This window comes from Salmo trutta, chromosome 40 (assembly GCF_901001165.1).
Source record: "Salmo trutta chromosome 40, fSalTru1.1, whole genome shotgun sequence".
In the NCBI taxonomy this organism is placed as follows: domain Eukaryota; kingdom Metazoa; phylum Chordata; class Actinopteri; order Salmoniformes; family Salmonidae; genus Salmo; species Salmo trutta.
Genome location: NC_042996.1, coordinates 11,184,001 through 11,209,697, shown reverse-complemented (window position 1 = coordinate 11,209,697; position 25,697 = coordinate 11,184,001). Strand labels below are relative to the sequence as shown.

Here is a 25,697-nt window from a genome sequence, read left to right as displayed (position 1 = left end):
AGTTATAAAGTATAAAAATAGCAGATCCGTACCACATTGGGCGAGGCTGGTTGCAGGACAGTATATTTAGATCGTAGATGGAAAGTGAGATTAAAATATTTACGAAAACCCCCCCGAAGAAACAGACTATTTACATGGGACAGCACTTTGTGACATCAGCTGATGTAAGAGGGGCTTTATAAATACATTTGATTGGTTGATTGCTTTTGAATTTCTTTGCCGATGGGAGAAATATATTTTACCCCTCCAGTCCTTTTTCCACACAACTTTATTTAAAATTGTTGAATGAGTTTCCTGTAAACAACAGATATTATATTCCTTCTCTTTTAGCCAGGTAAATACTGATCATCTTTTCTTATTATCTGCTAAGCCATTACAATTACAACTGGCTATACTTATTTCACCATTTACCATAATGAGACACACGTTTGAAATCTATTGATCATAACATATGTTTGTAAACTCACCATTAAAAAGTAGCATAGTGATTGAGTATCAGCTATCCCATGATATTTGCATTGCTACTAAGTAAACCTACAATTGTTCCCCACTATTCCACCCACTAAAACCCCTCCCCATCTTAAGTTGGGTTGTCATCCCAGTGACTATCAGACCACCCCCGTTCCCACGGGTCCCAGGACCCCCAAGCGACCGGGACCCATCCTTCGAAAAGAGCACACAGTGCCACCCACAGAACAGAAGCAGATCAATCGCCAAAAGCATTTCCATCGCCCTCACCTCGATTTGTATTATATATAGTTATTAAAAAATATATTAATATTAAAAATCCTGCTTATCTTAATTTCCATAATTAACAAATCATTTTCATTATAATGTAGGCAGTTCATGCTAAAGATTGTTAGCTGTAACCAGAATTGCCACTACAAAAATTACATTTTTGGCAAGAAATTATTATTTTAGCAAACAATTATTGTGATTCATCCTATATTGTCCCTAACATCTTTACTCCCTAGCAACAGTTGTGGGATACATACACACACACAAACACTCATACACACTCAACCCCTTTCCCCCACAAACAACCATAAACTCAGATGCTCAATAGTTGTTCCATCCCAGAGCCCAACTCAAGAAAGGACTTGATTTACGAATGCATATACAGTTGCAGATGTTTGAGAAGGCATGCAAAATTGAGCAAAAACTGGCAAAAATTGGGAGATTTGGTTAACCGCTGTCAAGTCCTAGGTGACTGAGATCAGATACACACCCTTCCCCTGAAACACACACGCAAGGGTCCCCCGTTGTGACCATTTTCCCAAGCATCTCTGTGCAGTCAGACCTTTGATTATTTTGTTCCACCAAGGCCACAATAATATGCCCCCTCTCTGAATGTTTGAGTGTGACCCCCTCCCCATGGGTTACTGCAGATAGTGTTGCCTGCACTGCCACTACCTAGGTGGGGGTACCCCACCGGAATCCCCACCGGCTAGGTACAAGGTCGTAAAGGTTCTCATTATCAGCTTTGAGAATTTCCTTGTATATTATGCTCTCCCATCAAGGGGCTTTGGCTTTGTAGGACCAACCCTGCCAAGCAGGCTCAGAATCTTGAGGAGGCGGTGTTGCTTTAGTAGGTCTCTGACCACATTCATCTTTCTGATTTGGCTGTGAATAGGGTACTTACAGCAGGCCCATAAAACAGATAAGGACTTTTCCTTAGTGTATGGGTTGCTCATTCCATCAGGATAGAACAATAAATAAATAAACAATATTATAATTTATTTTAAAATGTATATCTCATATCTGCACAAAATGGAAAGCTCTCTGGCACAACTGTAACGTGCGTCGTATAGAGGGGACCAAGGCGCGGCGTGTGCTCATGATTATTCTTTAATGAAAACTAAACACTTTTACAAAGAAACAAAACGACAGCCAACAGTTCTGTCAGGTTACATACACTAAACAGAAAACAACTACCCACAAAACACAATAGGAAAACCCCAACTTAAATATGATCTCCAATCAGAGGCAACGAGGACCAGCTGCCTCCAATTGGAGATCAACCCAAAAACCCAACATAGAAATAGAAAACCTAGAACTAAAACCTAGAAATAGAAAACATAGAAAAACACAAAACACCCCCTGTCACGCCCTGACCTACTCTACCATAGAAAATAACCTCTTACTATGGTCAGGACGTGACAACAACCTCTGCTCACAAACACACATGGGCTCTGGGATTTGCAACCTTTTTCCTTCTTCACTCACTTAACACTTTTCCAAACACAAAAAAACACACCCCACCTTCCATCACAATACATCTGCACATACCCACATCCTGTGCCTTCTATGTCCTCTGTTAGCTGTGTTTTATCTCTACCATGTTGATTGAGTGCTTTTGTGTTCCAGTTCCTTATATTTAAAAATCCATTATTTCGCTAATTATCCTTTCTTCTAATGCTGTCTTATCAATTTATGAAATACTATAAACAGAAAGTCTAAATACTATTTTCCAACATTCCCCCTATCTAGAATGGTATAGCGTAGTTGTAGTTTACATTTTTGTCATTTAGCAGACACTCTTATCCAGAGCGAATTACAGTAGTGAATGCATACATTTCCATACATATCATACATTTTTTTTCTGTGCTGGCCCCCCGTGGGAATCGAACCCACAACCCTGGTGTTGCAAACACCATGCTCTACCAACTGAGCTACAGGGAAGGCCCTGTTTATTTCTTTAACAATTGTTGTATTTTATTGCTTTTCTATATATTTTTTTTATTAAAATCCCTAACATGGCTAGTATTCGGAGTTGCATTATTTGACTCCTCTATGGGAATTTTGTAACATTTAGAATAGCCATGGAGTAGTCTTTGTGTCTCGGAACATTTGGTTATCAATATAAAGTTTATTGACTACGAGAGCCACACGTTTCCCTTTGAATCTATTCTCCTTGAAGACTGGGTACAGAACGTTGTGGCGTTCTGCAATTTCATTCATGCCTATTTTCATGCCAGCAAGTCTTTTACCCAGGCTTTTAACCGTTATTTTATCTTTAAAGAAAGCAAATTTGGCAATGACTAGGCGCTCATATCTCTGTCCTCTCTGTCTGAAACAGTGTACATTTCGAGTTGGATTTTGTCGACAGCTTCACGTGGGATCTGAAGCGCTGTAAGGAGGAACTCCCTCACTACACCTTCAGGAATTTCTCCTTCTTTCTCTTGGATACCAGTAAGTACCAGATTTTCTCTCATAGTTCCAGTCTGTATGTCAAGTAAGGCTTCTCTCAGAAAGATGTTCTCCTTTTTAAGTTCATTAATGTCCATTTCAATCTTATTGACTGTCCCTTTTAGCTTGTTTGTTTCTTTCTCCATTGTCACAGCTTTTTCTTCACTCATCTCGAGGCTCGCCTTCAACTCATTTATATCATTACTGGGTAGTTCAATTATGCCCAGTTTGTCATTTATCAATTTTAACAGATCAGTTTCCACCCTTACCATTCCCGGGGGTGAAAAGCTTAAATCGTCTGTGTTCATCGAGGAGTGGCATTTATTTTTGCATATTGGTTCTCCTTGTTTACCCTCTGTCATGTTTGGGTGTTGCTTGTTTTCCTAATATTTGTAGATACATTTCTCTAACCTTATGATTTGTTTTGTGTTGTTATCTAGATTGAAGGTTATTACCCACCAGTATGTGAAGTGCTAATATTGAGTCTAACTTATAGATATTGTATATTATAATACGTTTTTATCTTGAGGTGATTTGCAGTGCTGTGTTCAGTCCGCCATCTTGCCGCCTAGCAGTCATGTCTTTAGTAATATCCATCATATATGTAATCTATTACATGGTGGTTTATTCATTGTAAGAAAGTCCCCCTCCTTGAATCCACCATAGAGATTACAGTAAAACCTGTCCACCCACTCAAATCTGGCCCAGTCCAGGCAGTGAAACTGAAACTAGACTGGGAGCTGTGGGAGTGAAACAGATTTGCATAGACTGGGCTCGGTGGTTCTGCGTGTCCCAGAATAGAGCAGCACTGTCACCAGATGTTCGCCCTGTCCCCAGGGGCTTGGAGGTAGAGAAGACTATAACTCTACTCTCTATCTTGAAGTTGTGGCACTTGTAATATTAGTCTTTTTTATAATGTATTTAGCTTCTAATCACAGACTATAACACACGTCCAAGATACCGGTAGACTGTGTGATAGTTCTTATTTTATTTCTGTAAAGTCTGTCAATTTAAACAGGTCTGACACAGACTCAGTATCCTGATGAATACAGACAGTCATCAACTACTTCCATGGCAGAACCTCTTCTATTATATCATAGTATATTGTGATGGTATTAATTACTGGTCAGTGATGATGTTCAGTGAGAATGAAGTTTAGGCCTGACAGTTTTCAAAGACACCATGAATCAGGCTTACTGAATGCATTTATTTTTCCAAATATTCCAAATATATCTATGATCAAGTTAATTAATAGAAACAACACAAATATGTATTGCAAAAATACATCTTTATTTTAATCCATTATTACATAGTTGAAGCAGCAAACATGATAGTGAATAAAAGCAGATCACATCAAATCTAAAACGAACAAAATCGCAGTCTACAGAATGGATTGACACATGAACTCAAGCCAAGCCCCCTGTTAGTCTATACGAGTGTGATCACTAAATCAGAGAACGAAGCAAGTCAAAGCAGAGGAAGCAGCAATCTCTCTCCACAGGGGTGTGTGACTGGTGGGTCCTACCCAGAACAGTCAGCCTTCCTCAGGGTCTTGGTGACTGGAGTCTGGGAATTCTGCTGGGCTTCACAGGTCACCTCTCCTGCCTTGGTCCACTCCTGGGCAGTGAGAGTCAGGGTGCTGCTCCAGCTGTACAGACCGTCCTTCTCCAGGACTCCGGGATTCGCCTCCTCCCCCTTTCTGGTCCCATCCACTTTCCAGCTCATGGTCCAGTCTGAGGGGAAGCCCTTGTTGGCCAGACACGTCAGTGTGGCTGTTGTTGTACTGGACAGCTCCTCACTAGAGGGGGGCAGGACGGTGAGGGTGGGGACACTGTTACCTGGAACAAACAGAACACATCAAGTTATTAACTACATCAAGTACAACTTCAGTAAAGTACACATCAAAATAAAGTGAATTGGAAATGCCCTGTAAATATGAATGTAAAAGTTAGATTGTTTAGTGAGATTGTTTAGTAATATGATAAAGCAGATTTATAAACCGAACAAGTATTAAATAAGTAGAGTTACAAGTTATACGACGTCAGTTATACATGTCATACAGATATTATTTAGGAATGAATCTGATGAGAATGGCCAAGTCATATTCATAGTATTTGCAGAATTTGAGCCTAAATTATTTTTAATCACATATCAACCATGTTAGTTCATGACGTTGGTTACAAACATAACTGAGACCTTTTGTCTTCACACTAACAGTGAAGGCTACCATGAATTCAATGCAACAATAATGACTACTATATCCAATACTATTAAAAATTGTCGTACCAGAACTAAGAGTTACATTCTGCAATCATACAAATCAGACATAAATAAACCTACAATTTAACATTTTGATTCAATAAAATGTTACTTGAAAGAAGGCTCAGTCAAAAGCAATTAAAATATTTAGAAAATCTAAAATCGCAATATTTTCATAGAGACAGAGTGTAAGAATAATATACTTAAGTGTAATCAGAAAGAAATATCAAGAGATCTTGTTACTTACTTCCAACATCAAGTCTGGTGCCGCTACCAAAAGTGTACCACAGTGATACAATCCCTATTACTGCTGGTACAAAAACCTCCTGACCATTGGGCAAGCTGAATTTCTTTAGACTGTGGTTCAAATCATTGACTCTAATATGGTATGAATACTTGCCAAAGATGATTTTATCTTGTTCTTTTCAAATACAGTGTTTTTTGTTTTGTTTTCCTAAAGAATTTGCTGAAACTACTCTTTATTGAAAATTTCCTACAAGGTGCAGTATGTTTATTCATACAACTAATCTAAAATGTAGGCTAATCACTTTCATAGTTTAAAGACAGGTACAATTTAATTAGATGTGATAACATTCATATTCTAACTTGCCATATTATGTGTAGGCCTTGTATATTGTTTCCCAAAATCATGTAAAAAAAAAAGTAAGTAAAAAATTCTCAATATTGAGGCTAAAATTATTGAAATATTGAAACACAAGATCAAAAGGTGAATAAAACAGTTAATTTAGTTGTTTACTTCCAACATCTAGTCTGGTGCCGCTACCAAAAGTCCTCCACAGTGATACAATCCCTATTACTGCTGGTACAAAAACCTCTATGTTGTGATGCTGCAGCTGTTACAGTGAAGATCAGTCATATAGAATCATAATCAAAACTAATACACTTGACCATCTTCCAGGTAGAACAAACACTTCATATAAGCTGTTCTAGATAATACCGATGAATTGAATCTTAAATCCAGATATGAGTATTTTGTCCTTCCTCTGTGTATCAGGTTCTCCTAGTTTGTCGTTATAGTCCTGCATTAGATCAGTGTTGCTAGTATTCCTCCATATTGTCCATCTGAAAGACAACAGCAGCAGCAGTAGTGATAGTGATCCATGTTGTATATTCCTTTATTAAACATGTTGATCTCAGATTTAACAGTGGTGGTAAAGGACAGACAACACTAACAGAGGAATTCTACCAGCTTTAGTTTAGAGAAGTGTTCACTAACTGATTAGAGGAACTTACATCAGAGACCAAGCATGAGTGAACAGACAGTTCATTATATCTGATCATCATCAGAATAAAAATATAATGGTGATGTGACATAAAAGTGGCCATACATCAGTTACCTGAGTAAACAGTTACTGTTTGATGTTCTTAAAGGACAGCAGGTAGCTAGCGCATAGAGTGTTGGCCTAGTAACCAAAAGGTCGCTGTCACGTCCTGACCAGCAGAGGGCGTAATTGTATTCGTTTTGGTCAGGACGTGGCAGAGTTTTGTTTTTCTATGTTTAGTTGATTGAGGTTGGACTCCCAATTGAAGGCAGGTGTGTTGAGTTGCCTTTGATTGGGAGTCCTATATAGTAGTGTGTGTTTTTCTTTGGGGTTGTGGGTAATTGTTTCTTGTTTAGTGTGTTTGCACCTGACAGGACTGTTGGCTGTCAGTTTCCTTGTTTTGTTTGTTATAGTGTTCTTTCTAATTAAATTGAAAGATGAATACTAACTCCGCTGCATTTTGGTCCATTCCTGAAGACAGCCCTTACAGTCGCTAGTTCAAATCCCCAGGCTGTGTAACGGTTGTCGTCGGGAATAGAGGACCAAAACGCAGCAGGAATGTGGATGCTCATCTTGTATTTATTTTAAAATAAAGAGAACACCAAAATAACAAAATGAAGAACGCATGAACAACAAAACAGTCTTTGTCAGGCTCACACAGGCAAAACAGGAAACAATCTCCCACAAACACTTAACCAAACCCATACCCATATATAGGACTCTCAATCAGAGGCAACTAGAAAACACCTGCCTCCAATTGAGAGTCCAACCCCAATAAACTAGACAAAGAAATACAAAAGACTAGAGACCACATAGAAATACAAACCTAGAACATAACCCCAAAAACCCGGAAATAATAAATCAAACACCCTACTACATAAAACACCACCCCGAACCACATAAACAAAATACCCTCTGCCACATCCTGACCAAACTACAATAACAAATAACCCTTATACTGGTCAGAACGTGACAGGCTGACACAGTGAAAAATCTGTCGATGTGCCCTTTAGCTAGGCACTTAACCCTAATTTCTCCAGGGTCGTCATTAATAATGGCAGATGCTGGCCGTGACCACAGTAGTGGAGTGTATAATATACATGTGTGAAATAGGACAAATATAAGCACCCACCTAATTACTATTATTATAAAAGCAAGCTCATGCAGGACAAAACATATTCTAATGATGGGAGCCTACTTGGAAACTGAAATAGATTTGAAACAATAATTTGTATAATGCATCTGCCCCGCTGCTCTAAGAGTGTTTATAGCCCTGTCGATTTAACACTTCATGACTAAGAGCTGTCATTTATGACAACAGAATCCACAACAATCATGACTTTTATCACCATCTTCATCTGGACACTGGCCGTCTGCTTTCAAGGTTACACATTTCCAAATTTACTGTTGAAAATTAATGAAATCTACACAATTGAAATGTATATCTATGTTAATATTTCTATTCAGAACTATATGTAATATTTTTTTAATGTAATTTTTTTAATTATATTTTTCAGAATCCAGAGGACAGATTACTGTGACTCAGACTACTGTTGTGAAAGCTGTTCTCCCAGGACAGACAATCATTATTGACTGTAAAACCAGTATTGATGTGCTTGGTACTAACTACCTAGCCTGGTATCAACGAAACCTGGAGGAGCTCCTATACTCCTTATTTACTCTGCTACAACACTTCAGTCTGGGATTCCATCTAGATTCAGTGGTAGTGGAACTCATAGTGACTTCACTCTGACCATCAGTGGAGTCCAGGCTGAAGATGCAGGAGATTACTACTGTCAGAGTTTACACCTTCACAATGATAAACATGTGTTCACACAGTGCTATAGAGACATATAGAATTATCCCTCAGATTTCACAGTAACTGCACTAGTTGGGTATGACAGCAGGTGCTGAGGAAGAGACAGTGAACTGGAACACTGACTGAACTAAAATACACTGAGCTAAATATATCAGTGAAAGTTAAGCATTCCTGAAGTGGTAACTCATATACTGTCACCAAAGCATTCCTGAAGTGGTAACTCATATACTGTCACCAAAGCATTCCTGAAGTGGTAACTCATATACTGTCACCAAAGCATTCCTGAAGTGGTAACCCATATACTGTCACCAAAGCATTCCTGAAGTGGTAACTCATATACTATCACCAAAGCATTCCTGAAGTGGTAACACATCAGTGGCGACACATACATTCTTATAAATGTCTAGGAATTATATTATCTATAGAAAGTCTTAACCACCTTGATCATTTTCCCCTAGATCCTACAATGTTCACCCATTTCAGAATTGATTATTCCACATCTGCTTTGAAAAATCCAATGCAAACATTTCATTATATGCAAGAATGTGCAATACATTGAATGGACAGCATAATTATGTGTGTAATAATAATGTCTCACATTGTTTCAGAATAAATACCCCAGTCATGGCCCCCTGCTGAATAGAGCATTTCAAGCAATATTTCAACCATATTTATTGATGTTATAAATTAGTAATAAACTCCATAAACCAGAGTATAAAGACCCTCAAGTCTAAACATCACCTGCACCCTAAATAGCCACCCTCTGGTTCCAGGATTGTCTATGTAGAAAGAAGTTAACTGGTCCCGTGTGGCTCAGTTGGTAGAGCATGGCGCTTGCAATGCAAGGTTTGTTGGTTTGAGCCCATGGGGGACCAGTATGGGAAATGTATGCACTCACTACTGTAAATTGCTCTGGAGAAGAGTATCTGCTAAATTACTAAAATGAATCTGCTGCCCTCTCTCTTCACAGATCCCAGCATCAAGCTAATCTGTTTGCATAGAGGACACTTTGCATTGGCAGCACATGCTTCAGTGGTCTGGGAGTGTTTATATCCCTGTGAGTTTAACACATCAGGACTGAGAGCTGTCCTTCATGACAACAGAACCCACAACAACGATGACTTTTATCACCATCTTCATCTGGACACTTTCCCTCTGCTTTCAAGGTTACCATTTTTTTGTTCTTCGTATTATAGAAAATATCATTCAAGCTACATGGAAAATCATATATATGGCTTTAATATGTATATTCAGAACTATTTATGTATGTAATAATTGTGTTTTTATTATATTTTTCAGAATCTAGAGGACAGTACACTGTGACTCAGACACCTCCAGTGAAAGCTGTTCTCCCAGGACAGACAGTCTCTCTGAACTGTAAAACCAGCAGTGATGTGTATGGCGCAGGAGGCTCTTATCCTGAACTAGCCTGGTATCAACAGAAACCTGGAGGAGCTCCTAAACTCCTTATTTACTATGCTAAAACACTTCAGTCTGGGACTCCATCTAGATTCAGTGGTAGTGGAACTCATAGTGACTTCACTCTGACCATCAGTGGAGTCCGGGCTGAAGATGCAGGAAATTACTACTGTCAGAGTTACCACAGTGGCCCAGTGTTCACACAGTGATACAGAGCCGTACAAAAACCTCCCTCAGTCAGACTGCACAGTGACTGTACTGCTACAGCTGGGACCTACTGCAGGTGCTGAGGGGAAGAGATGGTCCAGTACAATGACACAGTGTGTAGTAGAGCTGAACAACAATAGAGTCAAACTAGAACTATGTCTAGAAGACCTTAGATCATAACTGATCACTAAATCTTTCACTTGATCATTAACTACATGTTGACTCTGTTGACTAACTCAAGGAAAACAATCAACCAATCTGAATAGAGATCAAATCAAATTTTATTGATCACATACCTCTGATCCACCACTACGCAGACGACACCATTCTGTATACTTCTGGCCCTTCTTTGGACACTGTGTTAACAACCCTCCAGACGAGCTTCAATGCCATACAACTCTCCTTCCGTGGCCTTCAACTGCTCTTAAATACAAGTAAAACTAAATGCATGCTCTTCAACCGATCGCTGCCTGCACCTGCCCGCCCATCAAGCATCACTACTCTGGACAGTTCTGACTTAGAATATGTGGACAACTACAAATACCTAGGTGTCTGGTTAGACTGTAAACTCTCCTTCCAGACTCACATCAAACATCTCCAATCCAAAGTTAGATCTAGAATTGGCTTTCTTTTTCGCAACAAAGCATCCTTCACTCATGCTGCCAAACATACCCTCGTAAAACTGACCATCCTACCGATCCTCGACTTCGGCGATGTCATTTACAAAATAGCCTCCAATACCCTACCCAATAAACTGGATGCAGTCTATCACAGTGCCATCCGTTTTGTCACCAAAGCCCCATATACAACCCACCACTGCGACCTGTACGCTCTTGTTGGCTGGCCCTCGCTGCATACTCGTCGCCAAACCCACTGGCTCCAGGTCATCTACAAGACCCTGCTAGGTAAAGTCCCCCCTTATCTCAGCTCACTGGTCACCACAGCAGCACCCACCTGTAGCACGCGCTCCAGCAGGTATATCTCTCTGGTCACCCCCAAAGCCAATTCCTCCTTTGGCCGTCTCTCCTTCCAGTTCTCTGCTGCCAGTGACTGGAACGAACTACAAAATCTTTGAAACTGGAAACACTTATCTCCCTCACTAGCTTTAAGCACCAGCTGTCAGAGCAGCTCACAGATCACTGCACCTGTACATAGCCCATCCATAATTTAGCCCAAACAACTACCTCTTCCCCTACTGTATTTATTTATTTATTTATTTTGCTCCTTTGCACGCCATTATTTATATTTCTACTTTGCACTTTCTTTCACTACACATCTACCATTCCAATGTTTTACTTGTTATATTGTATTTACTTTGCCACCATGGCCTTTTTGCCTTTACCTCCCTTATCTCACCTCATTTGCTCACATTGTATATAGACTTATTTTTCTACTGTATTATTGACTGTATGTTTGTTTTACTCCATGTGTAACTCTGTGTTGTTGTATGTGTCGAACTGCTTTGCTTTATCTTGGCCAGTTCGCAATTGTAAATGAGAACTTGTTCTCAACTTGCCTACCTGGTTAAATAAAGGTGAAATAAATAAATAAATAAATAAAAAATACACATGGTTAGCAGATTTTAATGCGAGCGTAGCAAAATGCTTGTGCTTCTAGTTCCGACCGTGCAGTAATAACTAACAAGTAAACTATACATTTCACAACAACTACGTTATACATACAAGTGTAAAGGAATGAATAAGAATATGTACATAAAAATATATGGATGAGCGATGGCCGAACGGCATAGGCAAGATGCAGTAGATGGTATAGAGTACAGTATGTACATATGAGATGAGTAATGTAGGGTATGTAAACATTATATAAAGTGGCATTGTTTAAAGTGACTGGTGATACATTTATAACATCCAATTTTTAATTATTAAAGTGGCTAGAGACTTGAGTCAATATGTTGGCAGCAGCCACTCAATGTTAGTGATGGCTGTTTAACAGTCTGACGGCCTTGAAACAGAAGCTGTTTTTCAGTCTCTCGGTCCCAGCTTTGATGCACCTGTACTGGCCTCGCCTTCTGGATGATAGCGATGTAAACAGGCAGTGGCTCGGGTGGTTGTTGTCCTTGATGATCTTTTTGGCCTTCCTGTAACGTCGGGTGATGTAGGTGTCCTGGAGGGCAGGTAGTTTGCCCCCGGTGATGCATTGTGCAGACCTCACTACCCTCTGGAGATCCTTACGGTTGTGGGCGGAGCAGTTGCAGTACCAGGCGGTGATACAGTCCGACAGGATGCTCTCGACTGTACATCTGTAAAAGTTGGTGAGTGTTTTCGGTGACAAGACAAATTCCTGAGGTTGAAGAGTCGCTGTTGCGCCTTTCTTCACCACGCTGTCTGTGTGGGTGGATCATTTCAGTTTGTCCGTGATGTGTATGTACGCTGAGGAACTTTAAACTTTCCACCTTCTCCACTACTGTCCCGTCGATGTGGATAGGGGGGTGCTCCCTCTGCTGTTTCCTGAAGTCCACAATCATCTCCTTTGTTTTGTTGACGGTACAATAATCAAAACTCCTAAAGATTACCACTGTTTTGAATACACTCCTGGATAGAGAGTCAGGGTGCTGCTCCAGCTGAACAGGCCGTCCTTTTCCAGGACTCAAGGACTAGCTTCCTGCTTCTTGGTGGTCCCGTCCACTTTCCAACTCATGATCCAGTCTGAGGGGGAAGCCCTTGTTGGCCAGGCACATCAGTGTGGTCGTTGTCTTACTGGACAGCTCCTCACTAGAGGGGGGCAGGACGGTCAGGGTGGGGGAAACTGTTACCAAAGAGAAACAACACATCAACTACAGTGGGGGAAAGAAGTATTTGATCCCCTGCTGATTTTGTACGTTTGCCCACTGACAAAGAAAAAATCAGTCTATAGTTTTAATGGTAGGTTTATTTGAACAGTGAGAGACAGAATAACAACAAAAATATCCAGAAAAACGCATGTCAGAATTTTTATAAATTGTTTTACATTTTAAGGAGGGAAATAAGTATTTCACCCCCTCTCAATCAGAAAAATGTCTGGCTCTCAGGTGCCTTTTATACAGGTAACGAGCTGAGATTAGGAGCACACTCTTATTAAAGGGAATGCTCCTAACCACAGCTTGTTACCTGTAAAATGACACCTGTCCACAGAAGCAATCAATCAATCAGATTCCAAACTCTCCACCATGGCCAAGACCAAAGAGCTCTCCAAGAATGTCAGGGACAAGATTGTAGACCTACACAAGGCTGAAATGGGCTACAAGACCATCGCCAAGCAGCTTGGTGAGAAGGTGACAACATTTGGTGCGATTATTCGCAAATGGAAGAAACACAAAAGAACTGTCAATATCCCTCGGCCTGGGGCTCCATGCAAGATCTCACCTCGTGGAGTTGCAATGATCATGAGAATGGTGAGGAATCAGCCAAGAACTACACGGGAGGATCTTGTCAATGAACTCAAGGCAGCTGGGACCGTAGTCACCAAGAAAACAATTGGTAACACACTACGCCGTGAAGGACTGAAATCCTGCAGTGCCCGCAAGGTCCCCCTGCTCAAGAATACATATACATGCCTGTCTGAAGTTTGCCAATGAACATCTGAATGACTCAGAGGACAACTAGTGAAAGTGTTGTGGTCAGATGAGACCAAAATGGAGCTCTTTGACATCAACTCAACTCGCTGTGTTTGGAGGAGGAGGAATGCTGCCTATGACCCCAATTACACCATCTCCACCTTCAAACATGGAGGTAGAAACATTATGCTTTGGGGGTGTTTTTCTGCTAAGGGGACAGGACAACTTCACCGCATCAAAGGGATGATGGACGGGGCCATGTACCGTCAAATCTTGGGTGAGAACCTCCTTCCCTCAGCCAGGGCATTGAAAATGGGTCGTGGATGGGTATTCCAGCACGACAATGTCCCAAAACACACAGCCAAGGCAACAAAGGAGTGGCTCAAGAAGAAGCACATTAAGGTCCTGGAGTTGCCTAGCCAGTCTCCAGACCTTAATCCCATAGAAAATCTGTGGAGGGAGCTGAAGGTTCGAGTTGCCAAACGTCAGCCTCGAAACCTTAATGACTTGGAGAAGATCTGCAAAGAGGAGTGGGACAAAATCCCTCCTGAGATGTGTGCAAACCTGGTGGTCAACTACAAGAAACGTCTGACCTCTGTGATTGCCAACAAGGGTTTTGCCACCAAGTACTAAGTCATGTTTTGCAGAGGGGTCAAATACTTATTTCCCTCATTAAAATGCAAATCATTTATAACATTTTTGACATGCGTTTTTCTGGATTTTTTTGTGGTTGTTCTGTGTCTCACTGTTCAAATAAACCTACTATTAAAATTATAGACTGATCATTTCTTTTTAAGTGGGGAAACGTACAAAATCAGCAGGAGATCAAATACTTTTTCCCCCCACTGTACATCAAAATTAAGCACTTTGGAAATGACTTCTAAAACTGCATATGAATATAAAAGTTATATTGCTAAAGGATGTGAAGAAAACAGTTACTTTATATAAAGCAGATTATAAGAATAAAGTATACAAGCAGAAAACATACATGTATGAAGTGTTTAACTTAAACATTACTTTGTCATACAGATATTTTTTTAGGAACATATCTGATCAGAATACTCAAATTTATAGTATTTTTTGAATCCAAGAGGTTTGATACAAACGTAACGGAGACCCTGTCACAAGTGTAGAGTGGAGTAGGCAGTCGCAGGTTTTGAACTACTGAATTTATTGAAGCACCATATTTAAAAAAGTGACAAAACCAAAAGTGCTAAATAATAAAGTACTCAGGAAATGGTAGGAGAGATTCCTCTCAGGAAAACAAACATTTACAATGACTGACAAAGACAAATGACAGAGGGAGTATATATACAGTGAAAGAGTGAGGATTGGAACCAGGTGTGTGTAATGATGACGAGACAAGTCCGGGGTTGATTAGTGAAGGGTGTTTGCAAGCAGCAGGTCGGCTACGCCGAAAGCCTGAGCTGGAGAGGAGGGGGAGCCAAAGCGAAGGCTGGTGTGACAAACACTTTTTTGGTTACTAGATGATTCCATATGTCTTATTTCAAAGTTTTCATGTCTTCACTATTAAAAAAGTTAAAAAGTAAAAAATAGTAAAAAAATGAAGCAAAACCCTGGAATGAGTAGGTGTGTCCAAACTTTTTACTGGTACATGTCCTGGTATATATAAATATATATATATACAAAAAAAATGTCTAAGTGCTAGAGTACAGAACCAAAATAACAAAAATTGTCACTGTCCAATGAATTATGGTGCTCACTGTATACAATGACAATGGGGGGGAAAGTATACAATGACAATGGGGGTGAAGTGCAGACTGTCAGCTTTAATTTTAGGGTATTTTCATACATATCGGATGAACCGTTTAGAAATGATAGAAGCTTTTGTACATAGTACCCCCCATTTTCGGGCATTACAAAACATTGGACAGTTTAACATAATGAGAATAAAGTAATCATTGTTAATATTTGGTCGCATATCCTTTGCATGCAAGGACTGCTTGAAGTCTGCGATGCATCTACATCACCAGACGCTGGTTATCATTTACATTTACATTTTTGTCATTTAGCAGACGCTCTTATCCAGAGCAACTTACAGTAGCGAATGCATACATTTCATGCATTTTTTAAATTTGATTTTGTACTAGCCCCCCGTGGGAATCAACCATGGCGTTGCACAACCATGGCGTTGCACACACCATGCTGGCGTTGCAAACACCATGCTCTATCAACTGAGCCACAGGGAAGACTGGTATCTTCCATGGTGATGCTCTGCCAGGCCTGTACTGCAGCCATCTTCAGCCTTCAGTCTCCTCTTCAGCATATAAAATGCATGTTCAATTGGATTCAGATCCAGTGATTGACTCTGCCAGTCAAGGATTTTCCACTGTTTGGCAATCAAAATCCCCTTCGTTGCTCTAGCAGTATGTTTAGGGTCATTGTCTTGTTGCTTTTTTATAACCTCCCAACCCTTTAGTAAACCCAGAAATCTCTTCGTTAGATATTCCTTCATATATACATTTTTGTTACCACCTTCAAATAATATTTATGCAGGAATCTCCTTGTGAATGATTTTGCCTAAGATTGTATCTCCCCGGCCTGGGCTTGAGTTTGGAGGCATTTGGTTTTATCTGAGCAGATAAAATATTTCTGTAGACTTCAGAATTCATTGTTCTACCTCTGTCTGCAGTCACATCATCGATGAAGACAAGTGAGCCTGTTCCACTGGCAGTCATACAGGCCCAAGCCATAACACCCGCTCCACCATATTTCACGGATGAGGTGGTATGCTTTGGATCATGGACATGTCTTTTTTTTCTCAACACTTTCCTCTTTCCATCACTCTGGTACATGTTAATCTTTGTCTCATCTGTCCACAATACTTTTTTACAGAAACCTTGGGGCTCTTTTAGGTGCTTTTTAGCAAACTGTAATCTCGCCTTTCTGTTCTTCAGGCTTATCAGTGGTTTGCATCTTGTAGTGTACCCTCTGTAGTCCTGCTGGTGTAGTCTTCTACGTATGGTAGACTTTGACACATCTACATCTGTATCCAGGAGAGTGTTTCTGATCTGTTGGGCTGTTGTCAGGGGGGTTTTCCTCACAATTGTTGGTCCCTCTCCTTGTTCGAGCAACGTTCGGCGGTCGACGTCACCGATATTCTAGCCATCGCCGATCCATTTTTCATTTTCTGTTGGTTCTGTCTTGTCTTCCATCGCACCTGGTTCCAATTCCATCAATTACATGTTGTGTATTTAACCCTCTGTTCCCCCCCATGTCCTTGTCCGTAATTGTTTGTTGTAGTGCTTGTGCACGGTATGCTGGTAGTGACTGGGTTTTGTTTGACCCATTTATTGTATTATTCTGTTGACGGTGGTTTATGGTTATTAAACATAACCGTTGTAAATCAGTTTCCGCTCTCCTGCGCCTGACTTCACTGCCGCCAGTAGCATCGCATTACAGAATTAGGGACCAATACTATGGAGTCAGCAGGAGCAGGTACCCCGGTTATAGGGGTGGAGGAGCGTGTCCAGGAGCACGCAGCAATGCTCCAACATCTTTGCACTGCCATGGACAGCTTTGTCCAGACAATGGACCGCTGGGAGAGACAGGGAGTTCATCCTGCGCCTCCACCAGCACAACCGGGGTCTCCACTGAGCGCCCCTCTTCATCCTGGTCCCATTGGGGTTCCTCTCTCCCTGCCCCAGGAATACGATGGGAAGGCTGTGAACTGCCAGGGGTTCCTTCTACAACTGAACCTACACCTGGCCACCGTCCACCTGGCTCCGTCGGGCCGTGAGAGGGTGTCCGCCCTCGTCACGTGCCTCACCGGGAAAGCCCTGGAGTGGGCCAATGCCGTGTGGAGAGAGGGAGACGCCGCGTTGGACCAGTTTGAGGAGTTCACCCGCCCGAGGGTAGAGTGGTGAAGGAGCGCCTCTTCGATCTGAGGCAGGAGACGAGGAGCGCCCAGCAGTTCACCCTGGAGTTTAGGACCCTGGCTGCCCGCGCAGGATGGAACGACAGGGCCCTGATCGACCATTACCGAGTTGGCCTGCAGAGACACCACCCTCACGTTTGACCAGCTGGTGGACCTGTTCATCCGGCTGGACAATTTCCTGGCTACCTGCGGACGTTCAGATCGGAGTCTGGTGGTTCCATCCCCCCACTCCCCCTCTCTGATACCTATGGAGCTGGGGGGGCGGTGCACAGGGAGACCGGAGGGGGTTCCAGCTCGTGCACCGTCTGTGGCCGCAGAGGTCACACTGCCGGTCGGTGCTGGGCTGGTTCCTCTAGGGATCGAGGCAGCAGGCAGGGCGCTTTGGCGTCACCCCAGGTGAGCCAGCACCATTCTCACCGAGAGCCCTCTGTTGCTCATATGTTTGTCTATGTCACAGTTTTCCTCGCATTCCCAGCATAAGGCGCTCGTCGATTCAGGCGCAGCTGGGAACTTTATAGATAGATCGTTCGCCCATAGATTAGGGATCCCCATTGTTCCTGTGGCTGTGCCCTTCCCCGTTCCCGCCTTAGATAGTCGACCATTAGGGTCAGGTTTGATCAGGGAGGCCACCGCTCCTCTGGGCATGGTGACGCAGGGCGGACACAAGGAGAGATTTAGTCTCATCCTTATTGACTCTCCTGCGTTTCCCGTGGTGCTAGGCCTACCCTGGTTAGTTTGTCATGACCCCACTGTTTCTTGGCCACAGAGGGCTCTCACGGGGTGGTCGCGGGAGTGCTCGGGGAGGTGTTTAGGGGTTTCCGTTGGTGCTACTACGGTGGAAAGTCCAGACCAGGTCTCCACCGTGAGCATTCCCCCTGAATATGCCGATTTGGCTCTCGCCATCGCTAAAAAGAAGGTGATTCAATTACCACCCCATCAACGGGGCGATTGTGCGATAAATCTCCTGGTAGACGCTGCACTTCCCAGGAGTCACGTGTATCCCCTCTCACAGGCGGAGACGGAGGCTATGGAAACATATGTCTCCGAATCCCTGTGTCAAGGGTACATTCGGTCCTCCACTTCACCCGTCTCCTCGAGTTTCTTTTTTGTAAACAAGAAGGAGGGAGGTCTGCGCCCGTGTATTGACTATCGGGGTCTGAACCAGGTATAGTTACCCGCTACCACTCATAGCCACAGGGATTGTGTCAATGCACAGGGCGCGCTTCTTCACTAAACTAGATCTCAGGAGCGCTTACAACCTGGTGCGTATCCGAGAGGGAGATGAGTGGAAGATGGCTTTCAGTACCACCTCAGGGCACTATGAGTAACTCGTCATGCCGTACGGGTTGATGAATGCGCCATCAGTCTTCCAAGCCTTTGTAGACAAGATTTTCAGGGACCTGCACAGGCAGGGTGAAGGGGTGTATATTGATGACATTCTGATATACTCCGCTACACCCGCTGAGCATGTGTCCCTGGTGCGCAGGGTGCTTGGTCGCCTGTTGGAGCATGACCTGTAAGTCAAGGCTGAGAAATGCTTGTTTTTCCAGCAATCCGTCTCCTTCCTAGGGTATCGCATTTCCACCTCAGGGATGGAGATGGAGAGTGACCGCATTTCAGCCGTGCGTAATTGGCCGACTCCCACCACAGTAAAGGAGGTGCAGCGGTTCTTAGGGTTTGCCAACTTCTACCGGAGGTTTATCCGAGGTTTTGGTGTCATTTCTGGTCACAACTTGCAGACTTGTTTACGTGCTGCTGTGCGTTTTGTTGCTAACCTTTCTTTGCTACCTGACAACTTTACCGTTTTTACTTTTTAATTATCGTTTATATTTTTTGTTTTTCCCTCACTCAACTTTTTTTTCAGTCAACTTTTTCACTCCGGATGCTTTATCTGGACATGGTTCATCAAGACCTCCAACAGTGGAAGCTAAGTAGTAACATTAACATGATGCCTTCTAATTGCAGTCGATGTACTCATAATATACAGGAGAACGATCGCCTTACGGTGAGGATAGCTGTGCTGCAAGCCCAGCTTCAGACGCAATCATTAGGCAAGGGTAATTTCAGTGTAGGAAAGGATGAAACAGCGTCTGTGCCACCAGTAAGTACAGATAGTAGTATAAATTCCACTTGCACAGTCCCCGCAGCCGGACAACTTTCTCATGGCTTCTGGAGGGAAATGCTGTAGGAATGCTCAACCGGTGTCGCTTATTCAGCCGACAGAAACTTTCAACCGGTCCTCCCCATTAAGCAGCGGGTCGGAGTCTAAGGCCGAGCCTTCTCTGGTCTCTACTCCTCCCGTTACGGGGTCTGAGATGCCAAAGGCTCCCACCATTAGCTCTGAAAAATTGAAAACCCTAGTCATTGGCGACTCCATTACCCGCAGTATTAGACTTAAAACGAATCATCCAGCGATCATACACTGTTTCCCAGGGGGCAGGGCTACCGACGTTAAGGCTAATCTGAAGATGATGCTGGCTAAAGCTAAAACTGGCCAGTGTAGAGAGTATAGGGATATTGTTATCCACGTCGGCACCAACGATGTTAGGATGAAACAGTCAGAGGTCACCAAGCGCAACATAGCTTCAGCGTGTAAATCAGCTACAAAGATGTGTCGGCATCGAGTAATTGTTTCTGGCCCCCTCCCAGTTTAGGGGAGTGATGAGCTCTACAGCAGAGTCTCACAACTCAATCGCTGGTTGAAAACTATTTTCTGCCCCTCCCAAAAGATAGAATTTGTAGATAATTGGCCCTCTTTCTGGGACTCACCCACAAACAGGACCAAGCCTGGCCTGTTGAGGAGTGACGGACTCCATCCTAACTGGAGGGGTGCTCTCATCTTATCTACGAACATAGACAGGGCTCTAACTCCCTTAGCTCCACAATGAAATAGGGTGCAGGCCAGGCAGCAGGCTGTTAGCCAGCCTGCCAGCTTAGTGGAGTCTGCCACTAGCACAGTCACTGTAGTCAGCTCAACTATCCCCATTGAGACCGTGTCTGTGCCTCGACCTAGGTTGGGCAAAACTAAACATGACGGTGTTCGCCTTAGCAATCTCACTAGAATAAGACCTCCTCCATTCATGCCATTATTGAAAGAGATCGTGATACCTCACATCTCAAAATAGGGCTACTTAATGCTAGATCCCTCACTTCCAAGGCAGTTAGAGTCAATGAACTAATCACTGATCATAATCTTGATGTGATTGGCCTGACTGAGACATGGCTTAAGCCTGATGAATTTACTGTGTTAAATGAGGCCTCACCTCCTGGTTACACTAGTGACCATATCCCCTGCGCATCTCACAAAGATGGAGGTGTTACTAACATTTACGATAGTAAATTTAAATTTACACAAAAAAAGGGTGTTTTCGTCTTTTGAGCTTCTAATCATGAAACCTATGCAGCCTACTCAATCACTTTTTATAGCTACTGTTTACAGTCCTCCTGTGCCATATACAGCGTTCCTCACTGAGTTCCCTGAATTCCTATCGGACCTTGTAGTCATAGCAGATAATATTCTAATTTTTGGTGACTTTAATATTCACATGGAAAAGTCCACAGACCCATTCCAAAAGGCTTTCGGAGCCATCATCGACTCAGTTGTTTTTGTCGAACATGTCTCCGGACTTACTCACTGCCACAGTCATACTCTGGACCTAGTTTTGTCCCATGGAATAAATGTTGTGGATCTTAATGTTTTTCCTCATAATCCTGGACTATCGGACCACCATTTTATTACGTTTGCAATCACAACAACTAATCTGCTCAGACCCCAACCAAGGAGCATCAAAAGTCGTGCTATAAATTCTCAGACAACCCAAAGATTCATTGATGCCCTTCCAGACTCCCTCTGCCTACCCAAGGATGTCAGAGTACAAAAATCAGTTAACCACCTAACTGAGGAACTCAATTTAACCTTGCGCATTACCCTAGATGCAGTTGCACCCCTAAAAACTAAAAACATTTGTCATGAGGAACTAGCTCCCTGGTATACAGAAAATACCCAACCTCTGAAGCACGCTTCCAGAAAATTGGAACGGAAATGGCGCCACACCAAACTGGAAGTCTTCCTACTAGCTTGGAAAGACAGTACCGTGCAGTATCGAAGAGCCCTCACAGCTGCTCGATCATCCTATTTTTCCAACTTAAATGAGGAAAATAAGAACAATCCGAAATTTATTTTTGATACTGTCGCAAATCTAACTAAAAAGCAGCATTCCCCAAGAGAGGATGGCTTTCACTTCAGCAGTAATAAATTCATGCACTTCTTTGAGGAAAAGATCAGGATCATTAGAAAGCAAAAAAATTCAACTTTTTAGGGAAGTTAGAAACCAATACACACAGGCAGATAGAAACGCCAAGGCTAGCTTTTTCAAACAGAAATTTGCTTCGTGCAACTCCAACTCTAAAAAGTTCTGGGACATTGTAAAGTCCATGGAGAATAAGAACACCTCCTCCCAACTGCCCACTGCACTGAGGATAGGAAACTCTGTCACCACCGATAAGCCCACTATAATTGAGAATTTCAATAAGCATTTTTCTACGGCTGGCCATGCTTTCCACCTAACTACCCCTACTGCATTCAACAGCACTGCACCCCCCACAGCTACTCGCCCAAGCCTCCCCCATTTCTCCTTCTCCCAAATCCATTCAGCTGATGTTCTGAAAGAGCTGCAAAATCTGGACCCCTACAAATCAGCTGGGCTTGACAATCTGGACCCTTTCTTTCTAAAATTATCTGCCGAAATTATTGCAACCCCTATTACTAGCCTGTTCAACCTCTCTTTCGTGTCGTCTGAGATTCCCATAGATTGGAAAGCAGCTGCTGTCATCCCCCTCTTCAAAGGAGGTGACACTCTTGACCCAAATTGCTACAGACCTATATCCATCCTACCCTGCCTTTCTAAGGTCTTCGAAAGCCAAGTCAACAAACAGATTACCGACTATTTCGAATCCCACCGCACCCTCTCCGCTATGCAATCTGGTTTCAGAGCTGGTCATGGGTGCACCTCAGCCACGCTCAAGGTCCTAAACGACATCGTAACCGCCATCGATAAGAAACAATACTGTGCTGCCGTATTCATTGACCTGGCCAAAGCTTTTGACTCTGTTAATCACCACATCCTCATCGGCAGACTTAGTAGCCTTGGTTTCTCAAACGATTGCGTCGCCTGGTTCACCAACTACTTCTCTGACAGAGTTCAGTGTGTCAAATCGGAGGGCCTACTGTCTGGACCTCTGGCAGTCTCTATGGGGGTACCACAGGGTTCAATTCTTGGGCCAACTCTTTTCTCTGTATACATAAATGATGTCGCTCTTGCTGCTGGTGAATCTCTGATCCACCTCTACGCAGACGACACCATTCTGTATACTTCTGGCCCTTCTTTGGACACTGTGTTAACAACCCTCCAGACGAGCTTCAATACCATTCAACTCTCCTTCCGTGGTCTCCAACTGCTCCTAAACACAAGTAAAACTAAATGCATGCTCTTCAACCGATCGCTGCCTGCACCTGCCCGCCCATCCAGCATAACTTCTCTGGACGGTTCAAACTTAGAATTTGTGGACAACTACAAATACCTAGGTGTCTGGTTAGACTGTAAACTCTCCTTCCAGACTCACATCAATCATCTACAATCCAAAGTGAAATCTAGAATTGGCTTCCTATTTCGCAACAAAGCATCCTTCACTCATGCTGCCAAACATACCCTCGTAAAACTGACCATCCTACCAATCCTCGACTTCGGCGATGTAATTTACAAAATAGCCTCCAATACCCTACTCAACAAGCTGGATGCAGTCTATCACAGTGCCATCCGTTTTGTCACCAAAGCCCCATATACAACCCACCACTGCGACCTGTATGCTCTCGTTGGCTGGCCTTCACTTCATAATCGTCGCCAAACACATTGGCTCCAGGTCATCTACAAGACCCTGCTAGGTAAAGTCCCCCCTTATCTCCGCTCACTGGTCACCATAGCAGCACCCACCTGTAGCACGCGCTCCAGCAGGTATATCTCTCTGGTCACCCCTAAAGCCAACTCCTCCTTTGGTCGTCTCTCCTTCCAGTTCTCTGCTGCCAATGACTGGAACGAACGACAAAAATCTCTGAAACTGGAAACACTTATCTCCCTCACTAGCTTTAAGCACCAGCTGTCAGAGCAGCTCACAGATCACTGCACCTGTACATAGCCCATCTATAATTTAGCCCAAACTACTACCTCTTCCCCTACTGTATTTATTTATTTTATTTATTTTGCTCCTTTTGCACCATATTATTTAGATTTGAACTTTGAACTTTCTTCAAACTACAAATCTACCATTCCAGTGTTTTTCTTGCTATACTTTATTTACTTTGCCACCATGGCATTTTTTTTGCCTTTACCTCCCTTATCTCACATCATTTGCTCACATTGTATATAGTCTTATTTTTTTCTACTGTATTTTTGACTGTATGTTGTTTACTCCATGTGTAACTCTGTGTTGTTGTATGTTGTCGAACCGCGTTTGCGTTATCTTGGCCAGGTCGCAATTGTAAATGAGAACTTGTTCTCAACTTGCCTACCTGGTTAAATAAAGGTGAAATAAATAAAAAATAAATAAAAATTACGGACTCCTCTTTAAATCTGCATATTCCTCCAAAACTCAGTTGTCCTGAGTCTGCACAACTCTGCCAGGACCAAGGATCAAGGGAGACACTCAAGTGTTTTAGTACTATATCTCTTGACACAATTATGAAAATAATCACGGCCTCTAAACCTTCAAGCTGCATACTGGACCGTATTCCAACTAAACTACTGAAAGAGCTGCTTCCTGTGCTTGGCCCTCCTATGTTAAACATAATAAACGGCTCTCTATCTACCGGATGTGTACCAAACTCACTAAAAGTGGAAGTAATAAAGCCTCTTTTGAAAAAGCCAAACCTTGACCCAGAAAATATAAAAAACTATCGGCCTATATCAAATCTCCCATTCCTCTCAACTTTTTTGGAAAAAGCTGTTGCGCAGCAACTCACAGCCTTCCTGAAGACATACAATGTATACGAAATGCTTCAGTCTGGTTTTAGACCCCATCATAGCACTGAGACTGCACTTGTGAAGGTGGTAAATTACCTTTCAATGGCGTCAGGCCGAGGTTCTGCATCTGTCCTCATGCTCCTAGATCTTAGTGCTGCTTTTGATACCATCGATCACCACATTCCTTTGGAGAGATTGGAAACCCAAATTGGTCTACATGGACAAGTTCTGGCCTGGTTTAGATCTTATCTGTCGGAAAGATATCAGTTTGTCTCTGTGAATGGTTTGTCCTCTGACAAATCAACTGCAAATTTTGTGGTTCCTCAAGGTTCCGTTTTAGGACCACTATTGTTTTCACTATATATTTTACCTCATGGGGATGTCATTCGAAAACATAATGTTAACTTTCACTGCTATGTGGATGACACACAGCTGTACATTTACATTACATTTACGTCATTTAGCAGTTGCTCTTATCCAGAGTGACTTACAGTAGTGAATGCATACATTTCATTTTCATTTCATACATTTTTTTTTCTTCGTACTTGGCCCCCCGTGGGAATCGAACCCACACCCCTGGTGTTGCAAACACCATGCTCTACCAACTGAGCTACGGGGAAGGCTATGAAACATGGTGAAGACCCAAAATTGCCCTCGCTGGAAGCCTGTGTTTCAGACATAAGGAAGTGGATGGCTGCAAACGTTCTACTTTTAAACTCGGACAAAACAGAGATGCTTGTTCTAGGTCCCAAGAAACAAAGAGCTCTTCTGTTGAATCTGACAATTAATCTTGATGGTTGTACAGTCGTCTCAAATAAAACTGTGAAGGACCTCGGTGTTACTCTGGACCCTGATCTCTCTTTTGAAGAACATATCAAGACTGTTTCAAGGACAGCTTGTTTCCATCTGCGTAACATTGCAAAGATCAGAAATGTTCTGTTTAATATTGATGCAGAAAAATTAATCCATGCTTTTGCTACTTCTAGGTTAGACTGCTGCAATGCTCTACTTTCCGGCTACCCGGATAAAGCACTAAATAAACTTCAGTTAGTGC

The 25,697-nt window shown here is 42.6% G+C and overlaps 1 gene segment (V, D, J or C); it reads right to left on the bottom strand.

Moving 5' to 3' along the window:
* Nucleotides 1–4,458: 4,458 nt before the first annotated feature.
* Nucleotides 4,459–25,697, bottom strand: part of LOC115180153 (Ig kappa-b4 chain C region-like) — a 31,876-nt gene continuing 10,637 nt past the window's right edge. The window contains 1 exon segment of the C gene segment in view: nt 4,459–5,027. Coding sequence covers nt 4,711–5,027 — 317 coding nt within the window.